The sequence below is a fragment of the Labrus bergylta genome, chromosome 10 (assembly GCF_963930695.1).
Source record: "Labrus bergylta chromosome 10, fLabBer1.1, whole genome shotgun sequence".
NCBI lineage: Eukaryota > Metazoa > Chordata > Actinopteri > Labriformes > Labridae > Labrus > Labrus bergylta.
In genome coordinates this window covers 29926677-29947877 of record NC_089204.1, presented here as the reverse complement: position 1 = coordinate 29947877, position 21201 = coordinate 29926677, and the positions used below count along the sequence as shown (strand labels likewise).

At 44.3% G+C, this 21201-nt stretch overlaps 1 protein-coding gene across 5 annotated transcripts in view; it reads left to right on the top strand.

Annotated features, from left to right (window-relative positions):
* The window catches only part of macrod2 (mono-ADP ribosylhydrolase 2), a 586396-nt gene that overhangs the window by 160213 nt on the left and 404982 nt on the right, over positions 1-21201 (top strand). For all 5 annotated transcript variants that reach the window (XM_065959722.1, XM_065959721.1, XM_065959723.1 and 2 more), the window contains exon 4: positions 11186-11215. In XM_065959722.1, coding sequence (XP_065815794.1) covers positions 11186-11215 — 30 coding nt within the window. The remainder of the gene's footprint in view (positions 1-11185; positions 11216-21201) is intronic.

Genomic DNA, 21201 nt, shown 5'->3' with positions numbered 1-21201 from the left:
AATCAGTCCCCTGAGGACATTAAAACAACAGTGACATGGTTTGATGAAGTCCAAAATTAGTCAGCGGGAAAAGTTTAAAGGTGGCATATCCTCCTCCTCTTCTTCAGTTTAAATAAGTCTCAGAGCTCCTCAAAACATGTGTGTGAAGTTTCTTGTTCTAAATCCACTCTGATCCTGTATTTGATCATGTCTATAAACCCCTCTATTTCAGCCCTGCTCAGAACAGGCTGTTTCTGTGTCTGTACCTTTAAATATGTAAATGAGCTGTGTCTGACCACGCCCCCTCTCTGGAAGGGCTTGGGTGGGCTCGGTGCTTTCTCGCTCCATGTCCTATTGTTTATGGTGAGAAGGCAGACTCAGAGGACAGAACAAACACCTAGCTGTGGGAGTGTCACCCACCTGGGGGAGGGGCTACTGCCCTTTGTGATGTCAAGAAGGGAACATCTCCAAACGGCCTGTTTGAGCACACATTTTCTGAAAAGTGGAGCAGGCAGAAGACGGAGAGGATGGACTTTTCTCATCATTGGGGGGTTTGAAGACAGACTAGAGACACACGTTAGAGTTAGAGGAATATGGGGAAGAGGAATTTACAGAATATGAGACCTTTAAGGTCTTCTGTACTTCTGGAACTATCTGATAAACATGTATCTTTGTTAAAGTTAAGGTTAGAGTTAAAGTCCAGGTCAGTGATACTTTATCATCTCTGAGATAATGCTCTGGTTTTTAAATATTAGCTTGGCAACATTGTAGATTTTTATTTTTTAGTCGAGCCTTCCTTTCCTGTTTTTAGCTGGAGTTGCATAATTCTGACTCCTCTGCATTTTATTCCACATGAAGCACGAGCCAGGCTCTTTGGTTTTTTTGTGTCTGTTTGGGATTGTGCCACCTCCAACACAAGTTAGTCTGGCTCAGTCCGGCTCCTCAGGGACCACTATAGCAGCTCTGAAGAACAAAAAAATGCCAACCGGTATTATCAGGGCGAGGCAGCATGTGTGGTGTAGCATGCTTTCTTAATGTGCCACAAATAAGAAACACCACTGTTGCCTCCGCTCGCTCATCCCACAACTGGTGGTGGCTCATTTGAAGTTTCTATTTCTATTTGTGTTTAAGCGGTGGCTGAAAAAAAAAAAACAACGAGCGCCATCATTAAAGGGTGGAATTGCTTTCGGTTTAACAGAGAGCTCCACAGACATGAAATTGGTCGGTTTGGATGTTAAATCCTTAACGTTTCCAGTTGAGTTAGGTTGTGTTAGCTCACACTCATGCATGTGTGTGTGTGTGTGTGCAGGCCCAGCAGCAGTGCCTGTTAGGAGTGCTGCTTGGCTGGAAAAAAGATCCCTGCGTGCAGAGCATCACTACTCAAAAATAATTTGCCAAAGTCCTCCACTCCGATGACTCTTTTGCACAGTGGACATTTCTGACAGAACACGATGAGAAACAACATCTAATGACCGTCTTAAGCATCAACCAGGACGGATGATCGCCCCTCTGTTTCTCTGAACGATTTCCCTTCATTATTTTCAGGCCACTCACTCGCAGCTCGGCGTTGTGTTAGATGCTAATTTCTGCCCGTCGAAATGAGCTCTGAATATGATTTTCTAATTAAAGCAAGAAGAATGGAGAGAAAGACTGATGTGACTCCCGGTTACAAAGAGCAGCTCTGTTGACCCAGTTTGTGCTTTTTTATCTGGGACACTTTTTATGTGTTTGGATTCTCATTTTGCTAAATCCTAGAATTCCTTTCCATGCAGGCAGGTAGAACAAGCTTCAGAAGCAGCAGGAATAAAAAGTAAAAGTTGCTGATATGAAGCGGCAAAACAGTTGCCTCAGAACAAAGTAAAAGATTGCTCCAATCAAAAGGTTTTTTGTCTATTTGCTGTCAGTCCTGCTGAAGCTCTGCACACACAGATAGGACAGGAGCATTATATTGCAGCAGATTGAAATATTGCACACAGATTCTTTTGGACTCAGCAGCCTATCTATTTGCAACCTGAGCAGGCCGTCGGAACCATAAAACTTTTTTTATTAGTTTCTGTACTCTACCTTTTTTTCATCCCAGAGTCACAGCAGAGCACACTATTAACCTCTGAGCTCAGGAGAAAGCGTGCGAGCGGCTGCTGAGGATAAGGTGAGTGTGTGTTCAACGGAGCATATTTAAAGAGTTCAGCTAAGGTGGCAGGGAAACCAGAAGGTAAGACAGTGGATCTGTTTACCGCCTTGAGGTTTTTGTGGTTATGCACTAGCGGTTCTCCATTTAGCTGCATGATCTCGCCGACGACTCCATGCATGCAACCCAGATCCTACGCCTCGCTGCCCTCTGCACACACAGATGTGCACACAAGCCATTTCTACCCGACGCCCTGCAAACAGGCGGACACACTGAGACAAGAGAGTGTTTTCCTTTTTCTCTGTTTGTGTCCCCCCGCTCACTTTCTTGACGCAGAGCCACAATCCATAAACCCGTGCCTGGCTGTTACACTCTCCAGGCTCGGGCTCAGTGTTCGATATTTCTAAGCGGTCCACACTGCATTGTCATTGGCTGAGGGATAAATGAGGGTTGCAGTGGGCAGGTGAGGAGTTCAGAGGGCAAGACAGGAAGTGGGTGCTCCCTCAGTGACAGTTCAGGCATGTGTTTGATGCTGTAGACCAGCAGTTTCCTAATGACCTGCCATCTCCAGGCAGACCTGGGGAGCCTTCCCGCTGAGATTTATGACCCATGTTGTGGTTCCTACTGGGACGACAGACTTCCAAGTCGTAGCCTACACTCCCCTCGCCTTCTCTCTTTCTTCTCATTAACTGGGTCGTCAAAAACCTTCAACCCTCATTTGCCATTATTCTTTACTTATTTGTATACTTTCTGTGTCGTGGTAATCCAGGAGAGAGAGACGATTCAATCTTTGTTTGCTCCTTTTGTCTGCTGTTTTCATCCCTTCTTTTGAAATGTATTGTATAAGGAACTATGTATATGATATACTGTATATGATTCTCCTCTCCTGTATATTTGTGGGATATTGTTAAAACCACAACATCTTGTTTTTTCCTTGATTGTAAGTGACAATGTTGAAACATAAATAATCAAAAATTGATTACAAAAAAAAAAGAAACCTTCAATACTTATCTTGGATGCTGCAGGACATCTTCAGGTTCTTTGTCATCTTGCAGTTTATAGATCAGCGTCTTGTTTAATGTTTTTATTTGTGTCTGAGATGGAGAAAAAGATGTACTCTGTCCTTGAGGAAAGAATTGATTCCTGCAATTCTCCCGGGTGGGACACACACACACACACACACACACACACACACACACAGAGGCGGACACTAGTGAGAGGATGACAAAGTCAAAGACTCCACATGTAGCCACTCAGCCAACTGCACAAGGAACAGATAATGGCCTTCTGATAATACTAATTATTGGCTCTCCAACTGCTCCCCTAAAGGCAGAAATGTGTTGATCCACCACCAGATAGCCAGACTGAGCCCAGGGCGGGCACAAACAGCGAGAGGAGCTACTTTATAATTAATACATACACTATAAAATATGCATTATGGGGCTGGATTTGGCCAAATATGGATCTCTGCTTTGATTTTCACTCAGGATAATTGAAGCACTTCTCAGGCGAGTCACAGTGGATAAAGGACAAGCTAACAGCCGAGGGTGCCAGGAGGAGTGTTGGGTGGCTCTGTGTGTGTGTGTGTGTGTGTGTGTGTGTGTGTGTGTGTGTGTGTGTGTGTGTGTGTGTGTGTGTGTGTGTGTGTGTGTGTGTGTGTGTGTGTGTGTGTGTGTGTGTGTGTGTGTGTGTGTGTGTGTGTGTGTGTGTGTGTGTGTGTGTGTGTGTGTGTGTGTGCTGCAGCTTCTGTTTCCTCTCTCTGCCTCAGCTTTGTCTCCTGCTTCAGAATGAAGTGTCAAACCTGCAGTGAGATTTATTGTACAAACACTGCAGACACGTTCTCATAGTGTAGTCCTACAGGTCGTGTGTGTGTGTGTGTGTGTGTGTGTGTGTGTGTGTGTGTGTGTGTGTGTGTGTGTGTGTGTGTGTGTGTGTGTGTGTGTGTGTGTGTGTGTGTGTGTGTGTGTGTCCGGCCTGTTCTGGCTTCAGACCTTCTTTTTTGGCACATTCAGAGCTGGAGGGGACCCTCATGTTATGTAACACCCACAGCCCCAGAAACTCCCGGGCTCGTGTTCAGAGACGCTTCCTAAAAATAGAGACAAACCCACGCTGAAAGAAAATGAGTTGATGATCAATTATTAATTAAGAGTTTATGTCGTAGCAGACTCGTAATAATTCACAAAAGTCGACCTCTGAACGAGTCTCACCTTTCTCACCAACAGAACATGCCACACCGATAGTTCTCCATATTTGTCTCAGCAGGAACTGTCTTCAGAGAACTTTGTAGAGTCATCAGTGTAACATGTGGACTTTCTGTTTTATCTGCACAATAAACAATATTTACACAAATAAAAAAGACAGTGTACGGTGCAGGAAGAGGAAGATAAGAAAAGATGAGAAAATCAGCAGTAACAAGACGAGGAGAAGAAGAAGAAGAAGAGCATGCATATGAGCAAATGAAAATACGAATAGAAAGGAATAAAATAAAATAATAAACATACAATATGTATAAACACCCATCAACTGCCAAACATAAAAACTATATCCAGGACATTCAGACGTGTTGTTCAGTAAGTGGTGAGTTTCTCCTCCAGCCTCCTCGTATTTATTCTGCAGAAAGTCAGAGTGAGCTGATGTGAGAACACAGCAGGATATAATCAGGAGAATTCACCTGGAGCCGGTGGGGGTGGGGGTGGTGACGTAGTTTTGCCGCCCTACAGATTGGATCGTGTCTTGTACTCACATCCTCCTCGCTCTGCGTCTGATCAGGTAAAAAAAAAAACGATCTCAAAAATAAAACATGCAGTCAAAAAATAACGGAGCAGTGTTGGTCATACAGCGGCTGTATGCGACTGTTGTCATGGAGACAGGACGGACGTGCAGCACTTTTCTTCTCAACGCACAAACGCTTCATGCAAACACTCCCGAGCGCACAGTCAGCACTTTTCAGCTGGAAAAACGCCCGGTGGACACGGGGCCTAAAGGGCTTTTCAGATTCAGGATAACATTTCTATCCATATCAAAAATCCAAACAGTGAGATTTGTGACCTTTTGCACGACCACTTTAGCCCAAATAATCCGTCAGAAGCAGCGTGCTGATGCAGGAATCTGACCACAAACAGCAGCTTGAAAACCTCCAGTCTAATGTGAACACTGAGAGTATCTCTGGGACGAGATGAATCAGCATTGTGTCGCCTTGTTTGAATGAAGCAGACTGTCATGGACGTGCAGAAGCAGCTTTCTGTCCTCGTCTATTTTGAACGCCTCCCTGATACGTATCGCTGCGGGCCGAGCTCGCCGCCTCTGAAGGCCGCACATATATTCTGTGTGCTTAAGCAGCAGCCACAGTGTGCGCCAAGATAAACTGCCAAAACATGTTTCCTGACATTTTGATCATTAAGGGAGAAGGAAGCACGGGAGAGCAGGAAATGAAAAGGCATAAAGCGCCCCCCCCCCCCCCCCACCCCCCTCCATATTTATTAAACCCACTGCAGAGACGAGATGGCTGTCAAATGCTCCTCAGCTCCCATTGGGCTAACCCGTGATCACACCGACTCACATGTGGTTAGAAAGCATCTAACATCTCAACCCCCACACCCCCCCGACTACCAGCAGCCCACCTCACACACACACACACACACACACACACACACACACACACACACACACACACACACACACACACACACACACTGTGTGTGTTCGACTGATTAGCAGCCACGTCTTCAGTCTCTGATTAGGTGTGGAGTAAATGAAGCACCCCCCTCAGGTGTGCATTTCCATAATGTCAGGTAATTAAACCCCAGTGTTTTAATAGCTCAGGAATAGGAAGACTCCCCAGGAGAGCAGACAACCACCACAGACTTTTCTGGAAAGTGACACACTATTAGTTTGCTTTCAACCGACTCTGAAACTCCTACTTTGATCGCACTGATAACAGAGAACACACACACACACACACACACACACACACACACACACACTGTATTAAAAAAGTTTAATTTAGGTCTTTAACATAAATATATCTTTCAATGAGTAAGTGATTAAAGCTTCATTTATAAGCACTTTGAAATCCATTTTCTTCCACTTATCCAGAGTCGGGTCGTGTTAGCATCAAGCGCAGTAACCGTCACTGTGAATATACATATATGTATATATATATATAAATTATTTAATTGAAATGATCAATACACGCACACTTATTTATGTAAATACTGTAATTGACATCTTAATTGACCCATCTGTCACATAACTGCATTTTACTTATCATGTTACTTCAGCATCTTTTGCACTATTCACCACTGCACTGTTTCATATTTAGTCATGTAAATATTAGTCTTTTCTTATTCTGTTTATTGTTGATATTTGATGTTGTACCTTTACATAAGAGAGCACAGTTCACTGAAGTTAAATTCCTTGTGTGTGTAAACATACCTGGACAATAAATCTGATTCTGATTCTGATTCAGTAAGTCCTCCCAGACTTCCCCTCTCCTCAGCGATGTTTTCCCGCTCCTCCTCCTGGGGGACCCTGAAGTCTTCCCAGGCCAGACGGGGTAAACAATAAATAAACAAATAAACAATCTCACAGTGAACTCTGGGTCTACCTCGGGGTGTCCTCCCAGGTTGGCTTGCCTGGAGATCCTCCAAAGGGAGGCGTCCAAAGAGCAAAGATTGCAAACAAAAAGTGAACACAGTACACAATTTAAATTAAAAAAAATAAAATTAAAATGTACAAAAAAAAATAGATAGATACCACAATATAGATTTTAAAAAAATAGATCAGCTGAGCTGCAGTTTTGACAAAAATGTAGTCAGAATGATGAAATGAAACAAAATGAAAATATAAATAATTAAAAAATAAAGCTGAGCAAATGTGACACAAGTGCACGAGTGAAAAAAATGCTTTAGTGACGCTCTGAACTCATTCTGGTCAAAGATGATGGATTTCATATTTCATATATTTCATATATTTCATAATTTAGCCTCGACCTGAGCAGCTGCAGCGATGAAGATGTGCAGGTATATTATTTTCTGGTCGGGGTAGTAAAGTTTTTTTTTACTTGTGCACTACATGTATCCATGCTGGGGGGAACATGAACACAACATTTCCTGCTCTGGGAATGTGTGTTTGAGTTGTGTGTGTGTGTTTGAGTTGTGTGTGTGTGTTTGAGTTGTGTGTGTGTGTTTGAGTTGTGTGTGTGTGTGTTTGCTGTTGATAGCTGACAGATTCCAGAGCGAAAACAAAAGGCGGCGAGAACACAGGCGTCTTTTTCATCAGAGAAAAACCTGGAGAGGTGCTATTGTAAACATGACAGAGGATCGTCAGTACATCCCTGTTTGAGCTGCTTTTCCTTCTGTGTGTGTGTGTGTTCATATTGTATAAACACACAAACACACACACACACACACACACACACACACACACACACACACACAACAAAAGCTCTTTGATGAAACTGCAGTGGGAGAGCTTTCTTTGTCCCTTTGCCCACTCACATGTGTGCAGCTCAAACGAGGAGAATGGCGAGCCATAATGGTGCCACAGAAAGGTGTAGAAGAACACCGTGAACTCCAGAAGTCCCCTTTAGCGCCCAATCAGGAGCAAAACAACAATAAGAGCCGCGGGACTGTGGTGGGTGATTGGAGTGCCGACCGTGACACCACATGTTCATTATCTGTCAATAACGCTTCTCCAGAAATAATAAGCTTTTAATGGGGGCCGGTGTTGACGGCTAATGATAGTCGATGCTGCTGCAGGAAGAACAGAACATCATGAAAGGCATGTTGGCGTGCGCGAGCCTCCAAAACGCCCGCTGTATGAACTACACTTCAAACACGCAGGCTACCTTTCTTCCAGTGGCGCCCGAATTAACAGATGTACTTTAAAATCCTCGCTAATCGTTCTCCTCTGACGTCTCTGACCGACAGGAAGTGACACCGGGGTTCATATTTAAAGACGCAGCCTTCACTGAGATGACACTTTACCTTCTGCTGAACCAGTAAGCTGTGGTTTGTGTCGGGGGGGAAGGGGGCGAAGGGGGGGAAGGGGGGGGGGGGGGGGGGGGGGCTTCTCCTGAACAACACAGAGCGAGGAGTTCTTAAAGCTGACAGCAGCATCGTCAGGGAGTTTTCGGCTGCTGATAGCGACGCCGCTTGCACATCACTCGACACCGATTCTGACCATCTCGAGCTCCGATACACAAAGGATATTGCACCAATGTTAGCTTTGCTACATAGCGCCTGACGTCCCATCAAGTCAACATGTTGTGTCGCTCGATCTTAAAGGACAAACAGTGCCCGATGTCTTCTTGAACTTTAATCTGTGATCACGACTCTGCACTTTATATGTGAATTTTTTTGCACGTTTGAATAGTTGTTCCTCATGACATCCCTAAAGCCCGGACTGAATCAGGAAAAAGGGCGTTCAAGTATGCTGCTCGCTCTTCTTGGAATCGGTTGCAAGATACTTTAAATCTTCTGGAGCTGGTTTCCTTGAATGTTTTTTAAAGGTGGTCTTAAAGATCTGGAGGCAGAAACATCTGACTGTAGATGTTTGAGCTAACTCGTATTGTTGCTGATCACTTATGACAGATTCTGATGAATGTGATTCCTGTGACTTCCTGCATCACTGTGGTACAACACTGCCTCTCTTCTCTGCTGTTTACATTACTTGCTGCTCTTGATCATACCAAGTCACTTTAATCATCACTTTATCTTCTCATTCTCTGCACATACTGTCTCAACTCCCTGCAGTTAACTTCATCATTCATTTTGTACTTGTATGAACCCCCTGTTTTTATTTATTTTATCTAATCTATTCTGTTTAATGTGTATTTTGTATTTTGAGTTTACTTGTCTGTGCTGCTGCAACGCCCGAATTTCCCCTCTGGGAATCAATAAAGTATTCTCCTATCCTATAGTATGTTCATTGTTGTAAAAGAGAGTTTTAATCTCAATGAGACTTTTTCCTGGTAAAAAAAAAAAAAAAGTTTGTAAACTGTTTCTTAATTATGTCATGTTTATTGTGACATGTGCTGCCGCCCCCTTGGGAAAGAGATCTGCGTCTCAATGGGTTAATTACCTGCTTAAATTAAGGTTACATTTTGTGCACACAAAATAATATCTTGTGTGTAAAAGTTGATATCTTGGTGGGCAGCAGCTCAGTCTGTAGGGACCAGAGGTGCCGGGTCTCCTCCTGAGTGCTGCTGAGGTGCAAGGGATCGAACCAGCAAGAGCCCTGTCCCGCTCCCCGTGTAGCAGCCGCCCCTCAATCTGACATCTCTTCATGAATACATGTCCACAGCAGCATGTTGCTCAATAAGAGTGTCACAGAGAAGATTAATTAAGTATTTAAAAAAGAAAAAACATCTCCTCAAACTCTCCGAGCTCTCGTCTTTTGTCTGACTTTTTGGATTGAAATCTGGATTTCTGTGTCCAGGCGTGTGTGTGTGTCTTAATTGTCCCGAACACCCGGCCGCACCGTTAATTTCTTTTAATGAACTGATGTTTTATTGAGCATAACCTTTGTAACACGGCCAAAAGAAGGAATCTGCCAAGGAAGTGTATTTTGAAATGAGCTGCATAATGAATCACATTTTGTGTTTGCCAGCTTGCTAATTTAATATTGAAGGAGGGGAACGCTGCCACACACGGGGATCACGTTTTGTCTTGTGGAGTTGTGAGAAAGAAAAAAACAATCGGAGGCCATTTTTTTTCTGAATGTGGTGTTTGTTTGAGGCTCACATGCAGATTCAGGATCCTGCTCTGCCAGGTTCAGTTCTTTCCAATGTGTGATCACAGATTTAACTGTGAAAGATGAGAAGATAATTTCATAACCATTTCAGCCAATTCCAGACTCCTCTTGGCTCTTTTTAAAGCTTTTTCTTTTGAGTGTTTCATGAATCACTCGGTTTATGTTCTCAATTTCAGTCGAATTATCCCCGCAGTGGTTCTGATAATAAGAAGAGATTATTAAGTCAAATTGTTGAATTTATTTTTTAATACTTTATTTTTCATTTTTGTTTTACAAGAAACACAGAACAAGTGAGGACTAGCGCGAGACAGTATGAATCAGATCAAATACAAGAATGTAAAAGGCACAGGTACAGAACATAATGGATGGTACATTCTAATGAAACAAGATATATTTAGGAGTCTTTATCTTTGTATAAATCCAATATTCTTCTCCCTTCTCCTTGTTGAAGTTGCAGGAAAAAAGTAATTTTTGTGGATGGAATTCACAGTGTTCCTCATGAGGCTCATGGTGGGAGCGTTCCTCTGAAGACAACATTTAGTAATCGCTTTTTTACTTGCCACCATAAGAATCTTTAAAGTCTTTAAATGTGATTTTTCACACTTAAATATAATATAAATCAAGTATCTCCTCTGAAAATAACTCTGTGAGTCATGACTGTCTACAATGGGTGTAACACCCGAGTCCCACTGTCTGTGATGTTTTCAGAGTTTTCAGAGTCCTATCTTCACTTTGTTTACATCGCCAGGACGGCCGGCTGACTCCTCCCCTCGTGTATAAAAGTTGTTTAATTGAGGGACTAGAGAAAAGAAGAATAACATACTGTACTCACTGCTTAACTGTGTTTCTAGATCACGCTCATTTCAGGTAAATTTACATGCAGTGTGAAGATACCAGCATAATAAAGATTAGCATTAGCATGCTAACACAACAATGCAGCGCAAGTTGTTTTGGTTTCATGCTGGTGCTCAAGGGCGACATCTGCTGGATCAAAAAATCCCATATAAAGCCTTTAAAAGGTACATGTCCTTTTTACCAAGACCTTCAGGAATTTATTCCAAGGTAGAGGGATGTGAAAGAGAAGTCCAATGTAATGTTCAGAGTCTCTGCGATTAATAGTTTCACATCTTTCCAGACGGGCTCAAGACGCGGACAAGACCAAAAAACATGTACACAGTCTGCCGAAAATTGGTGAATTTCTGAATTTTTTTCGGATGACTAATCAGAACTGTTACTTCCAAATATGGCCGACTTTGTGAAATGATCTGTGTTTCTGATCCTCTCTGACGTTTATTTACTCGTTTCTCTTTTCTCTCTTTTCAGCGAACTCCAGTCTTCTGGGAGGAGGCGGAGGTGAGTGACAACCTTCTACATGTTTGTCTTCATGTTTTTGCGTCGCACACATCAGGACGCAGCATATTGACACGTCTTCAACTCCGACTTTTGGTCGAGTTAGTGAATGTGGACTTCAGAGTGTGTAGTGCAGCTCAGTCCTCACACTGTACCACACACACACACACACACACACACACACACACACACACACACACACACACACACACAGAGACGGTCATTACTTTAGCGGCCTGCCCGAGAACATTATCATCAAAAGCATCGGAGGAAATGTGAGGCAGCCGAGCGTGGTGTGGGAATAATAGGCTGGGAACTCCCGGAGAATGCTACCGTCCCCGTCCCCACTGTTCTTCCTCTTCCTCCAACCTGATCTCCACTCTGACATGATTGAGATAATCGTCGTGGAGACGAGGTCGGGGGCGGGGGCTAATGGACCCCGTTGGATGTGGAATGTTTATTTTGAGTCAGAAGGGGGATTTTTTGGATGATTTGTTGGGAGTTATATGACAATGAAATAAGGTCACTGCTTCAGCCGCAGCTAGCTGATCCGTCTGTGCTGGTTGTCACTTTGAATGTGTCGTCGTCTCCCGACAGCCTTCCCCTCATTCGCTACGATCCCGACCGACGCAGAAGAACATCAGAACCTCTTATCTGTTGTGGTCATTGTATCTTTTTAAAATAATCTGCCACTGAAAGGCGTCTGATCCAACCTTCACAACAGGGTCCTAAGTCTCTGACTAGACTCTTCTCCTCTGTCGCCCCCCGGTGGTGGAATGAACTTCCAAACTCCATGTGATCTGCAGAGTCCCTCTGCACCTTTAAGAAAAAGCTAAAGACCCAGCTCTTTCATGAATACCTACTAACTTAATGATGATGGTCTCCATATTATTGATGATGATGATGGTAATGACGATGGTTTTTGTTTGATAACAACGACTTATAAGATGGTTTCTATACTGATTAGAGCTCTCAAGAACTGCCCTCAATGTTGTGCTTTGCCTCTGGTCACTTCCTGTCAGCACCTGTGTGTCCAATCAGACTCAAAGCTGATCGTTTGCTCTTACTGACATTGTTCCCTTTTTTCTAGATCCTTGCTTGTGTTGTTCTTACTCTCTGATGTACGTCACTTTGGATAAAAGCGTCTGCTAAGTGAATTGTAGAGTTGTAATCTACCCAGTCTCACTCATGCATCTGTAAAACAATCCTATATAGCTTGTATTCAGGGACCTTCTTACCCCAAATTTCCACATACTCAGTGCACTTTGGTCCGCCAGCGCCGCGCTCTGTGTCACAGTTCGTTACCATTTCAGTCAATGATTGTGTCTATTGTTTTTCGATGGAGAACGCTACAAGCACGCGTCGAGCTGGACAGAATAAAATGACCCAACTTTTACAGTAAGTGAAAAACTGCGGCTCCAACTTCCTGCCACCGCCTACACCATGGGTGGTTACCATAGTAACAGTGACTGAAGGTGGAGCGCCATGACTGAGGAACATAAATAAAAAATGGTTGCGTTTTTTTTCATAACGCTGTGTGAGTGAGGCTGATAGAGCAACTGGGAATTTTGCAAAACAAATAAGTGAATACTTACTGGGGGGGGGAGTGTAGGCTACTTGGGCAGCCAGCCAGATTATCATGTGTGTGTGGGAAACACTGACGTGAATGCAGAGCAAGTGAGTCGTCATCACTAGAAATGAGCTCCCATGTATGGATGAATGGAGATCATGACTTTTTTTACAAATGAATCATGCAGCCCTGATGTAGCGCCGGCCGTATCAGGTAAACATTGTTTTAAAACTTCAGCAGTCTGAGCGAGTTCATAAAACAGCAACAAGATATTCCCTGTTTATTCCCAGTGCATGCTGGGATGTCCTCTTCATCATTAACCTTAAACACAGACGATGATGAGGACGAGGCGTCCGTCGAACTGTCCCTCTAAATCACAGCTAGAGTCCTTTAAGAAGTCGTTTTTTTTACAAATTGAACATTACAGCAGGAGTAAAAAGTTTGCAGAACTTCTCCTCATTCTTCTTTTGTTTATTTACTTATTAGGACGGGAACACCTGGCGTGCAGGACGAGTCTTCAGAGGCGAGGGGGGATGTGTGTAAAGCAACATCAAAGCCTCGACGTAGTTAACCGCCCCGCTCACACGGCGCCCATTAGAGCGTAAACACAGAGCTGTTGAAGTGGTATTCCCATCTAATCACGCCGCCTGGAGTGGCTCTCGTCTTTCTCCCAATACACCGTTAAGCCTGCGGACCCTCTCAGCCGTTGTTGGCACTGCGCTGCAGCGGCGTCGGTGACATGGAGAGGCCCTCAGCACGCCGCCGTCTGCAGAACTTCTGTGATTGAGAGCAAAGGGTCACCGGCACGCCGCCGCCATAGCCAAGGCAAGTTCTGTAAAAAAAAAAACGTGTGCAACCTCCCTCCTGATTGATGTCTGTCTCTGCGGCGGTCCACTCCTGGGCTTCATCTGAGACGAACGGAGAAACAATAGAAGCAATTTTCTTTGCTATTATGTCTCCATCATTGTTATTTTGGGGGCCAATCACCTTTTTCACAGGCGTGCGAGTCGCTGAACGCGCAGCCCCCGTTGATTGATCCAGAATCTTCTCCAGATAATGACCGGCGTCGGAGCGCCCTCAGATTGGCAGTTTGCGCGCAGCAGTGAGTAATATCTGTCAACAATGACTCCTGACGTCTGCTGTGTCCATTGATGTCACGCTTTCAGTTGATTGTGACCTGCAGCCGAGCTTATTCACACCTCCAGGAATTCTCCGTCTTTGAGAAGCCTTTCAGTCCAAATCGACTCGCAGCTTTTCCTGCTCAGATAATTGTTAAAGACCAACACACAAACATGTTCTCTGCTGTTTATAATTAAAAGTTCATGATGTCCTAACCTTGCATCTACAGGAAGGTCCTTACTGTATTTCAAAATAAAAGCACACAGCAAGTAAAGTACAAACATTTAAAATTAAAGAGGACACATCATCCTCCTCCTCCACCTTTTCAAACAGTCCTCCTCCACCTTTTCAAACAGTCCCCTCCTCCACCTTTTCAAACAGTCCTCCTCCTCCACCTTTTCAAACAGTCCTCCTCCACCTTTTCAAACAGTCCCCTCCTCCACCTTTTCAAACAGTCCTCCTCCTCCACCTTTTCAAACAGTCCCCTCCTCCACCTTTTCAAACAGTCCTCCTCCACCTTTTCAAACAGTCCTTCTCCACCTTTTCAAACAGTCCCCTCCTCCACCTTTTCAAACAGTCCTCCTCCATCTTTTCAAACAGTCCTCCTCCACAGTCCTCCTCCCCTCCTCCACCTTTTCAAACAGTCCCCCTCCTCCACCTTTTCAAACAGTCCCCTTCTCCACCTTTTCAAACAGTCCCCTCCTCCACCTTTTCAAACAGTCCTCCTCCACCATCTTTTCAAACAGTCCTCCTCCACCTTTTCAAACAGTCCCCCTCCTCCACCTTTTCAAACAGTCCCCTCCTCCACCTTTTCAAACAGTCCCCTTCTCCACCTTTTCAAACAGTCCCCTCCTCCATCTTTTCAAACAGTCCCCTCCTCCACCTTTTCAAATAGTCCCCTCCTCCACCTTTTCAAACAGTCCTCCTCCTCCACCTTTTCAAATAGTCCCCTCCTCCACCTTTTCAAACAGTCCTCCTCCTCCACCTTTTCAAACAGTCCCCTCCTCCACCTTTTCAAATAGTCCCCTCCTCCACCTTTTCAAACAGTCCTCCTCCTCCACTTTTTCAAACAGTCCTCCTCCTCCACCTTTTCAAATAGTCCCCTCCTCCACCTTTTCAAACAGTCCCCTCCTCCACCTTTTCAAACAGTCCTCCTCCTCCACCTTTTCAAACAGTCCCCTCCTCCACCTTTTCAAACAGTCCTCCTCCACCTTTTCAAACAGTCCCCTCCTCCACCTTTTCAAACAGTCCTCCTCCACCTTTTCAAACAGTCCCCTCCTCCACCTTTTCAAACAGTCCTCCTCCTCCACCTTTTCAAACAGTCCCCCTCCTCCACCTTTTCAAACAGTCCCCTGTGGTCTAAATGAAACATCTGTGCTGTGCTTTGGTCAAAATATAACATGAATCAAGCACCAGAGGAGGTTTGTGACCCTGTAGAAACCAGCTCTCTCAGAACGCTCCGTTTTGGTGTGTGTGTCTCTTTAAATGCAATAAGCCCCGCCCCCTGAGTTTTCCCCGTAGACATTACTCCTCTGTAGAGAGACTAAAAATGGCCGACCTGCGTGAAAGTTTTGCTCTAGGCTGGGGGTGGAGTCCATGGGTGGAGATAGCATTGACCAGAATCCCACTGTGACATCACAAGGAGAGCACATTTGAAACAGAGCATTTTTCTCTGTGTTGTAAGACTTATGCAGACCACAAATAAAGGACTGGATGGTTTATTTCACATGTTGTGGGTCAGTAGACTCTCAGGTTACACACATATATGTCCAGAAACACTGGAGAAGAGGATTTATCAGAATATGTCCCCTTTAAAAACTGTCATCACAGCTCTGCAGCCGTATCCGTTCTGTAACATCTGCATGTGTTTTCTTTGGAGCACAGGAAGATAAATTGCCATCTTGATTTTCTGAGCCCAGCCCTCCTTCCTTGGCGATCTTGTGTTTCATGGTTGCAGAATGACACGTTGCATTATTCCAGTGCAGAAGCTGATTTTCTAAGTGTGAAACCAGTTTTTGTTTCTCCAGAAGAAGAAGAGAGAACAATCCAGCTCTGCACACAGCTCATACTATTCTAAAAGATACTTTTAAAAACACAAAGTGATACATGAAACTCATTTTCAACCCGGCCGCCTTTAATCACCGAACTTCTGAACTTTGTTACCCCACATTTTTAAACGATTTCCCAAATGACACACATTTTCCTCGTGTTAATGTTGTTAACAACGAGTCCGTGTTATTGCCTCATTTGTGCATTCTTGTGAGGATCTTTCTTTGGACATGCTAAAAACAAAAACGAGGCGATGATGATAAACCGGGGAGAGATTACGTTATCTAGCAGAGAGCTGAAAATGTTATTTTCCCCCGAAACAAAGCTCTCGTCTTTTATCTGCACGAGGCTGAGAGGTTTTTTTTTTTTTTTTATCTTCCGCTGTCTTTATCACTCAAAGGTGGCTGCTAAACCTGCAAAACTGCTCTCACTGTTCTCCCCCCCTCGCCCCTCGCTCCTTCTCGTATCTGCGGTCTGGCATGTGAAGACCTCCTGCCTTGGTGGCAGGCGGCGAGGATCGATGTGGAGAGGCGATGTGCTCTCATACTGGGCCTCGTCTTATCTCCCAGCTGTCTGCTTGGCGCTCTGCAGAGGGGGCGATCCATCACGCCGGCCTCACACACCTGAGCCATGTTCTGTTCCCACAGCTCTCGAAGGTGGGCCTCCTGCTGGTTCTCTGAGAACTGGACTAAGCCTTTTCTATAGAAAAGTTAGTTTGCCACCTACGCACTTTTACAAGTTCTCAGGGCTTTGCCTGCTTTTGGGGGCATTTCTGTTTTTCCTTTCTATGTGCAGGAGAGAGAAGAGTTGAACCTGTCTGTGTATCTTATCATTAATTCAGGTTTGATACGGGTCACAGCAGCATGGGGATAGTTTGGATATAGCTTTCAGCTTGAATAAAAAAAAAAAAAACTGAGCTGAGATCCGTCCCGTATTGATCTGAGTAGATGTTTTATTCCTAAAATACATCGAAAAAAGTGCCATCGTCTTTTTTTTATTGCAAGAAATAAGAAAAAAAACATAAAAAATCAGAAATAAGAAACACTATGATACAAACAGTATGATTAGGAAGTAAAGAAAAAAGAAAACGTGCAGGAGGAGCCAAAAAAACCTAACATGGTTTGTCGAGTGGCTGTCCTAATGGGAAACGTTTTGGACGCCCCTCGGTTTTCCAGATATGAGAGCAGTTATCAGGTCAACAGGTGTTGCAGTGATGGAAGCGGGTCAAGAGAAGTGGTTCAGATAGAAGTGATTGTACCCGACCTAAAAAGCCTCTGCATGTTTCTAATAAGCTCCACGAGCAGAAACGTGCTCAAACTAGGATCAATATTGGAGATGCTTTTGAAAAATGGAGAGAGGTTAGAACACAGAAAGGTTTACAGACCCATGCAGAGCTGGATAAACACTGAAGCTTCAGAGTCCACCACATGGTGACCTGAGTGAGGGGGGGGGGGAGACAGCTCTCTACAATTTTTAGAATTTAGACTGCAGTACCCATTTTAGTGTCAGAGTTACATACTGCTCCTTTAATTGTCTTTATGTAACCATATGTTAAAAACAACTTCCTACTTTGATTTATTAGATATTTCTTTGTTACCATTATTCTCAAATAAGAGAAGATTTGCTCTTCAAAAAGTCTCTTTCTAAAGATTAGTCCTGAAAAGGGGGCGGGGTCATCTTTTAATCGAGGGTTGTCTTGTATTCAGAACAGTACAGTATTTAGTTTTGAGCCTTATTTATGAAGAGGAGAAACTCCAGGGGAGATTTCTCGGGCCCTGATGCTCGAGTAAGTCCTCAGAAATCACTGACGGGAATCCTCCCCGGGTTGTTCGTCTGCAGGTGTATGTACACAATGGGGTGAACCAAAATAGGCCTGTGTGTTATCTACGGCAGACGTGTCGGGTCTCACTGGGATTTCCTTCATACACGGAGGGAAATAACAATGATCTCTGATAATGGCACGCCAAACGAGGCCTCTGTGGAAAGAGGCTAATTATGAGCGGGTGGCAGGTTGCTCGTGTGATTTGTGTCACAGCGGGGCTGGATGCTGGCACGCTCCCAAAAGAGCAGACCTAATGTAAACATGGTGTTGTCTATATCTCGTTTACCCCCCATTTGTCTCTGTCTCTCACACCCAGTGACACACACACACACACACACACACACACACACAGGGATAGCAGCGCACACTGAGCCGTGTAATGATACCATGAAGCCAAAGAGAGCGAGCTCCTTGTTTTGTCTTTGATGTCTCCATCCAGGAGGGGAATCGGCTCATTAGCATTCTAACCAGAACTGTTGCCCATTTAGCGCTCGGCTTTAACGAGACCACCCAAAACAAATCGTTCCCTCTCAGGTTGGGTTTCCTTTTCTCCGCTCCAGTCAAGCAGCAGGGCACATGCACGGGTTGTTTTTGTACGACCTGATTCGGGGCTAATTTGGCCACGGGCGGCTAGCGCTCACTGAACTCACCAGCCCTTTGTCTTTGCTTACATAACAGGGGGATGTAGTGCTGTGTGAGTGTGAGTGTGTGTGCCCCGGCTCTCATACCCTCACAAGCTTCCTAAACAGTGTTGTGAGTCATGGCGAGTACCAACACATTTTGAATATATAGGATTAATTATGCTCGCTGTGATAATGCCGGGCTGTGATGGCGCTCATGTGGTTTCCCTCGCCCTCGTCTGCATCTAAAGATGTCGATCAACGTCGACTTCAGGGCTTCAGACTGTCCAAAAGCCTTCCATTAAACCAACAGCGGGCATTTCAATGCATCAATTTAAATATCAAAACATGTGTTTCTTTGTGCAGGGACGCATTGTAAACTCATCTTTACAACAGAGGAATAAAAAAACACGTTAAAAGACACTTGAGATTATTTATCCTGCAGGAGCACAAAGTGTCAGAAAAATCTGCAAAGATTGAACATTTGTTGGAACCATAGAGTATATGAAACATGGACGTGGTGTTGGTGACCTAACCTGTGAGAGACTTTTTGAAGCCAAACGATGGTGGTCGCCGTATTGGAAATGCTAACTTGATGCTAAAATTCACACATTGCTGCATCTTGATATCTGATTAACTGAAGAATATAAAATGCCCCCGAACAGGATAAATGTGTTTATTTACTGAAAGTATTTTTTTTTCAAGTTTCAATCTTTAACTATCTCCTCCTCCTTCTTCTTCTTCTTCTGTCCCATTGTCAGCTTTTCCTCTGGCCAGTCAACTTCCATTCATGTTACCTCACATGTCTTACCCCCAGTTTCCACATACTCTGTCTGCGCCCTAATGGAGTTTCAATTTTTATTTTGGCGTCCCATGATCATGAAAACAAGAACATTGAGATAACAACTATTGCCCGTTATATCCACAGGTTTTGCCATGTGTGCTAAATGTTTCAAGTAGCCTTAATGTCACAGTATCGAGATTCTGTCCCACCTCCTGAAAAGACTATCTTCTATCAAACATTTGTCCCACTGTGGGATGGGCGGTTAAAGTCGCGGCTCTGACCACAGAATCAACATTGCAAACTCAGCAGAACTAAGCAGTAACTGCAGGACCGGCTGGGACAACAGTGTGCTTAAGAAAAAAGAAAGGAAATGTTTCCAGCTTGGACATGTTTGGATAATCTCTTATCAAGATCCCTAAGTGCCTCTCTGTGCTTATCTGTGCCTCCATTCGTTATGCAAAGAGCTCTGTTTTCTTTACCTGTCACCTCCAGGTGAACCATTATCCCCCCCGTCTGGGAGCCGCCCCGGGCTTGTTTATCGAGCAGATTGGAGGGGACAGAGGCACGGTGCGGTGTGCCGGGGGAGGGAGGGGGGGTACAGGTCGAGATACACAGAGCGGTGTTAGGTGACGCTTTGAGCTCGGATGACCTTATGTCGCGACCATCTCCAAACCCCCTGAACCCCCCCCCCCCCCCCCCGTATGATTAATCACTCAAAGGTGACGCAGTATTCTCATAAGTCATAAATCGCACTCTATGCCTGACTGATGGTCCTCGGTTCACAGATGGTAGTAACAGCCATTAGCATAACTTATGACGGGGGGAGCGTATTTCCCCGTGGAGTTGCCTAAATAATGTAAAATGATGAATCGAATGCAGAGATTCCTCCGTCAGCGGGGGCACCCTCGGGAGTCACTTATCTGCTCATATTTAGGGGGCGGTTAGTACCACTCACATGGAGGTCCAGGTTCTGTTTCTGCCGTGTTGTTCCTGTTGACGACAGCGTTGGCATGTGTGTTTCTGTCCGCCGCCGCAGGATTAACGCCGCTGTGAGGGATACTTCAAACGTTTTCTGTGCATTTGGTTTATTGTAATAATATAATGGATGTAGCTCTCGTTTCTGTAGGGTGTGTTGCATCGTGCCTTCCAAATATGGGAGCGCCCCGTGGTGTAGGCGTGAGCCAGCAATATTCATTTCAATAATTAAAATGTAAAAATCCTTATTTGAATCGTCTTGTGTTTGTTTTTCAGCTGAGGAGTCATTTTGTAAATTGCGCTCCGGTGTAATGCACTTCTAAGTGAGTGTTTGCATTAACACTGTACTGTGCACCACCGCTTAGGAGTCGCTCTGCTTTTATTAAATGTGTGAGCGAGTCTCATAACTGCATAGTCTGCAAAAAAGCACAAAACTTTGCTTCAACTCAGATCTCTTCATGGAGTCTTTTAACAAAGTTTCACACACAAGTTATCAGCTTTATTATCCAGGTAGGAACTTCCAAACTCCACTCGATCTGCACCTTTAAGGAAAAGCTAAAGACCCAGCTCTTTCATGAATACCTACTAACTTAATGATGATGGTCTTCATATTATTGATGATGATGATGGTAGTGACGATGGTTTTTGTTTGATAACGACGACTTATAAGATGGTTTCTATACTGATTAGAGCTCTCAAGAACTGCCCTCAATGTTGTGCTTTGCCTCTGGTCACTTCCTGTCAGCACCTGTGTGTCCAATCAGACTCAAAGCTGATCGTTTGCTCTTACTCACATTGTTCCCTTTTTTCTAGATCCTTGCTTGTGTTGTTCTTACTCTCTGATGTACGTCGCTTTGGATAAAAGCGTCTGCTAAGTGAATTGTAGAATTGTATTTGTCAACATAAAAGGAAAAACTTAAACTCTTCTTTAAGAACAGAAAAAACATCATGGAGCATTGTGTGAGAAATCGTTGGATTAAATTGATGACACAGCAGGGCAGGCAGGGAGCATATTCAGGATGTTTTAACTCTGTTTCTTCTTCTTTGATC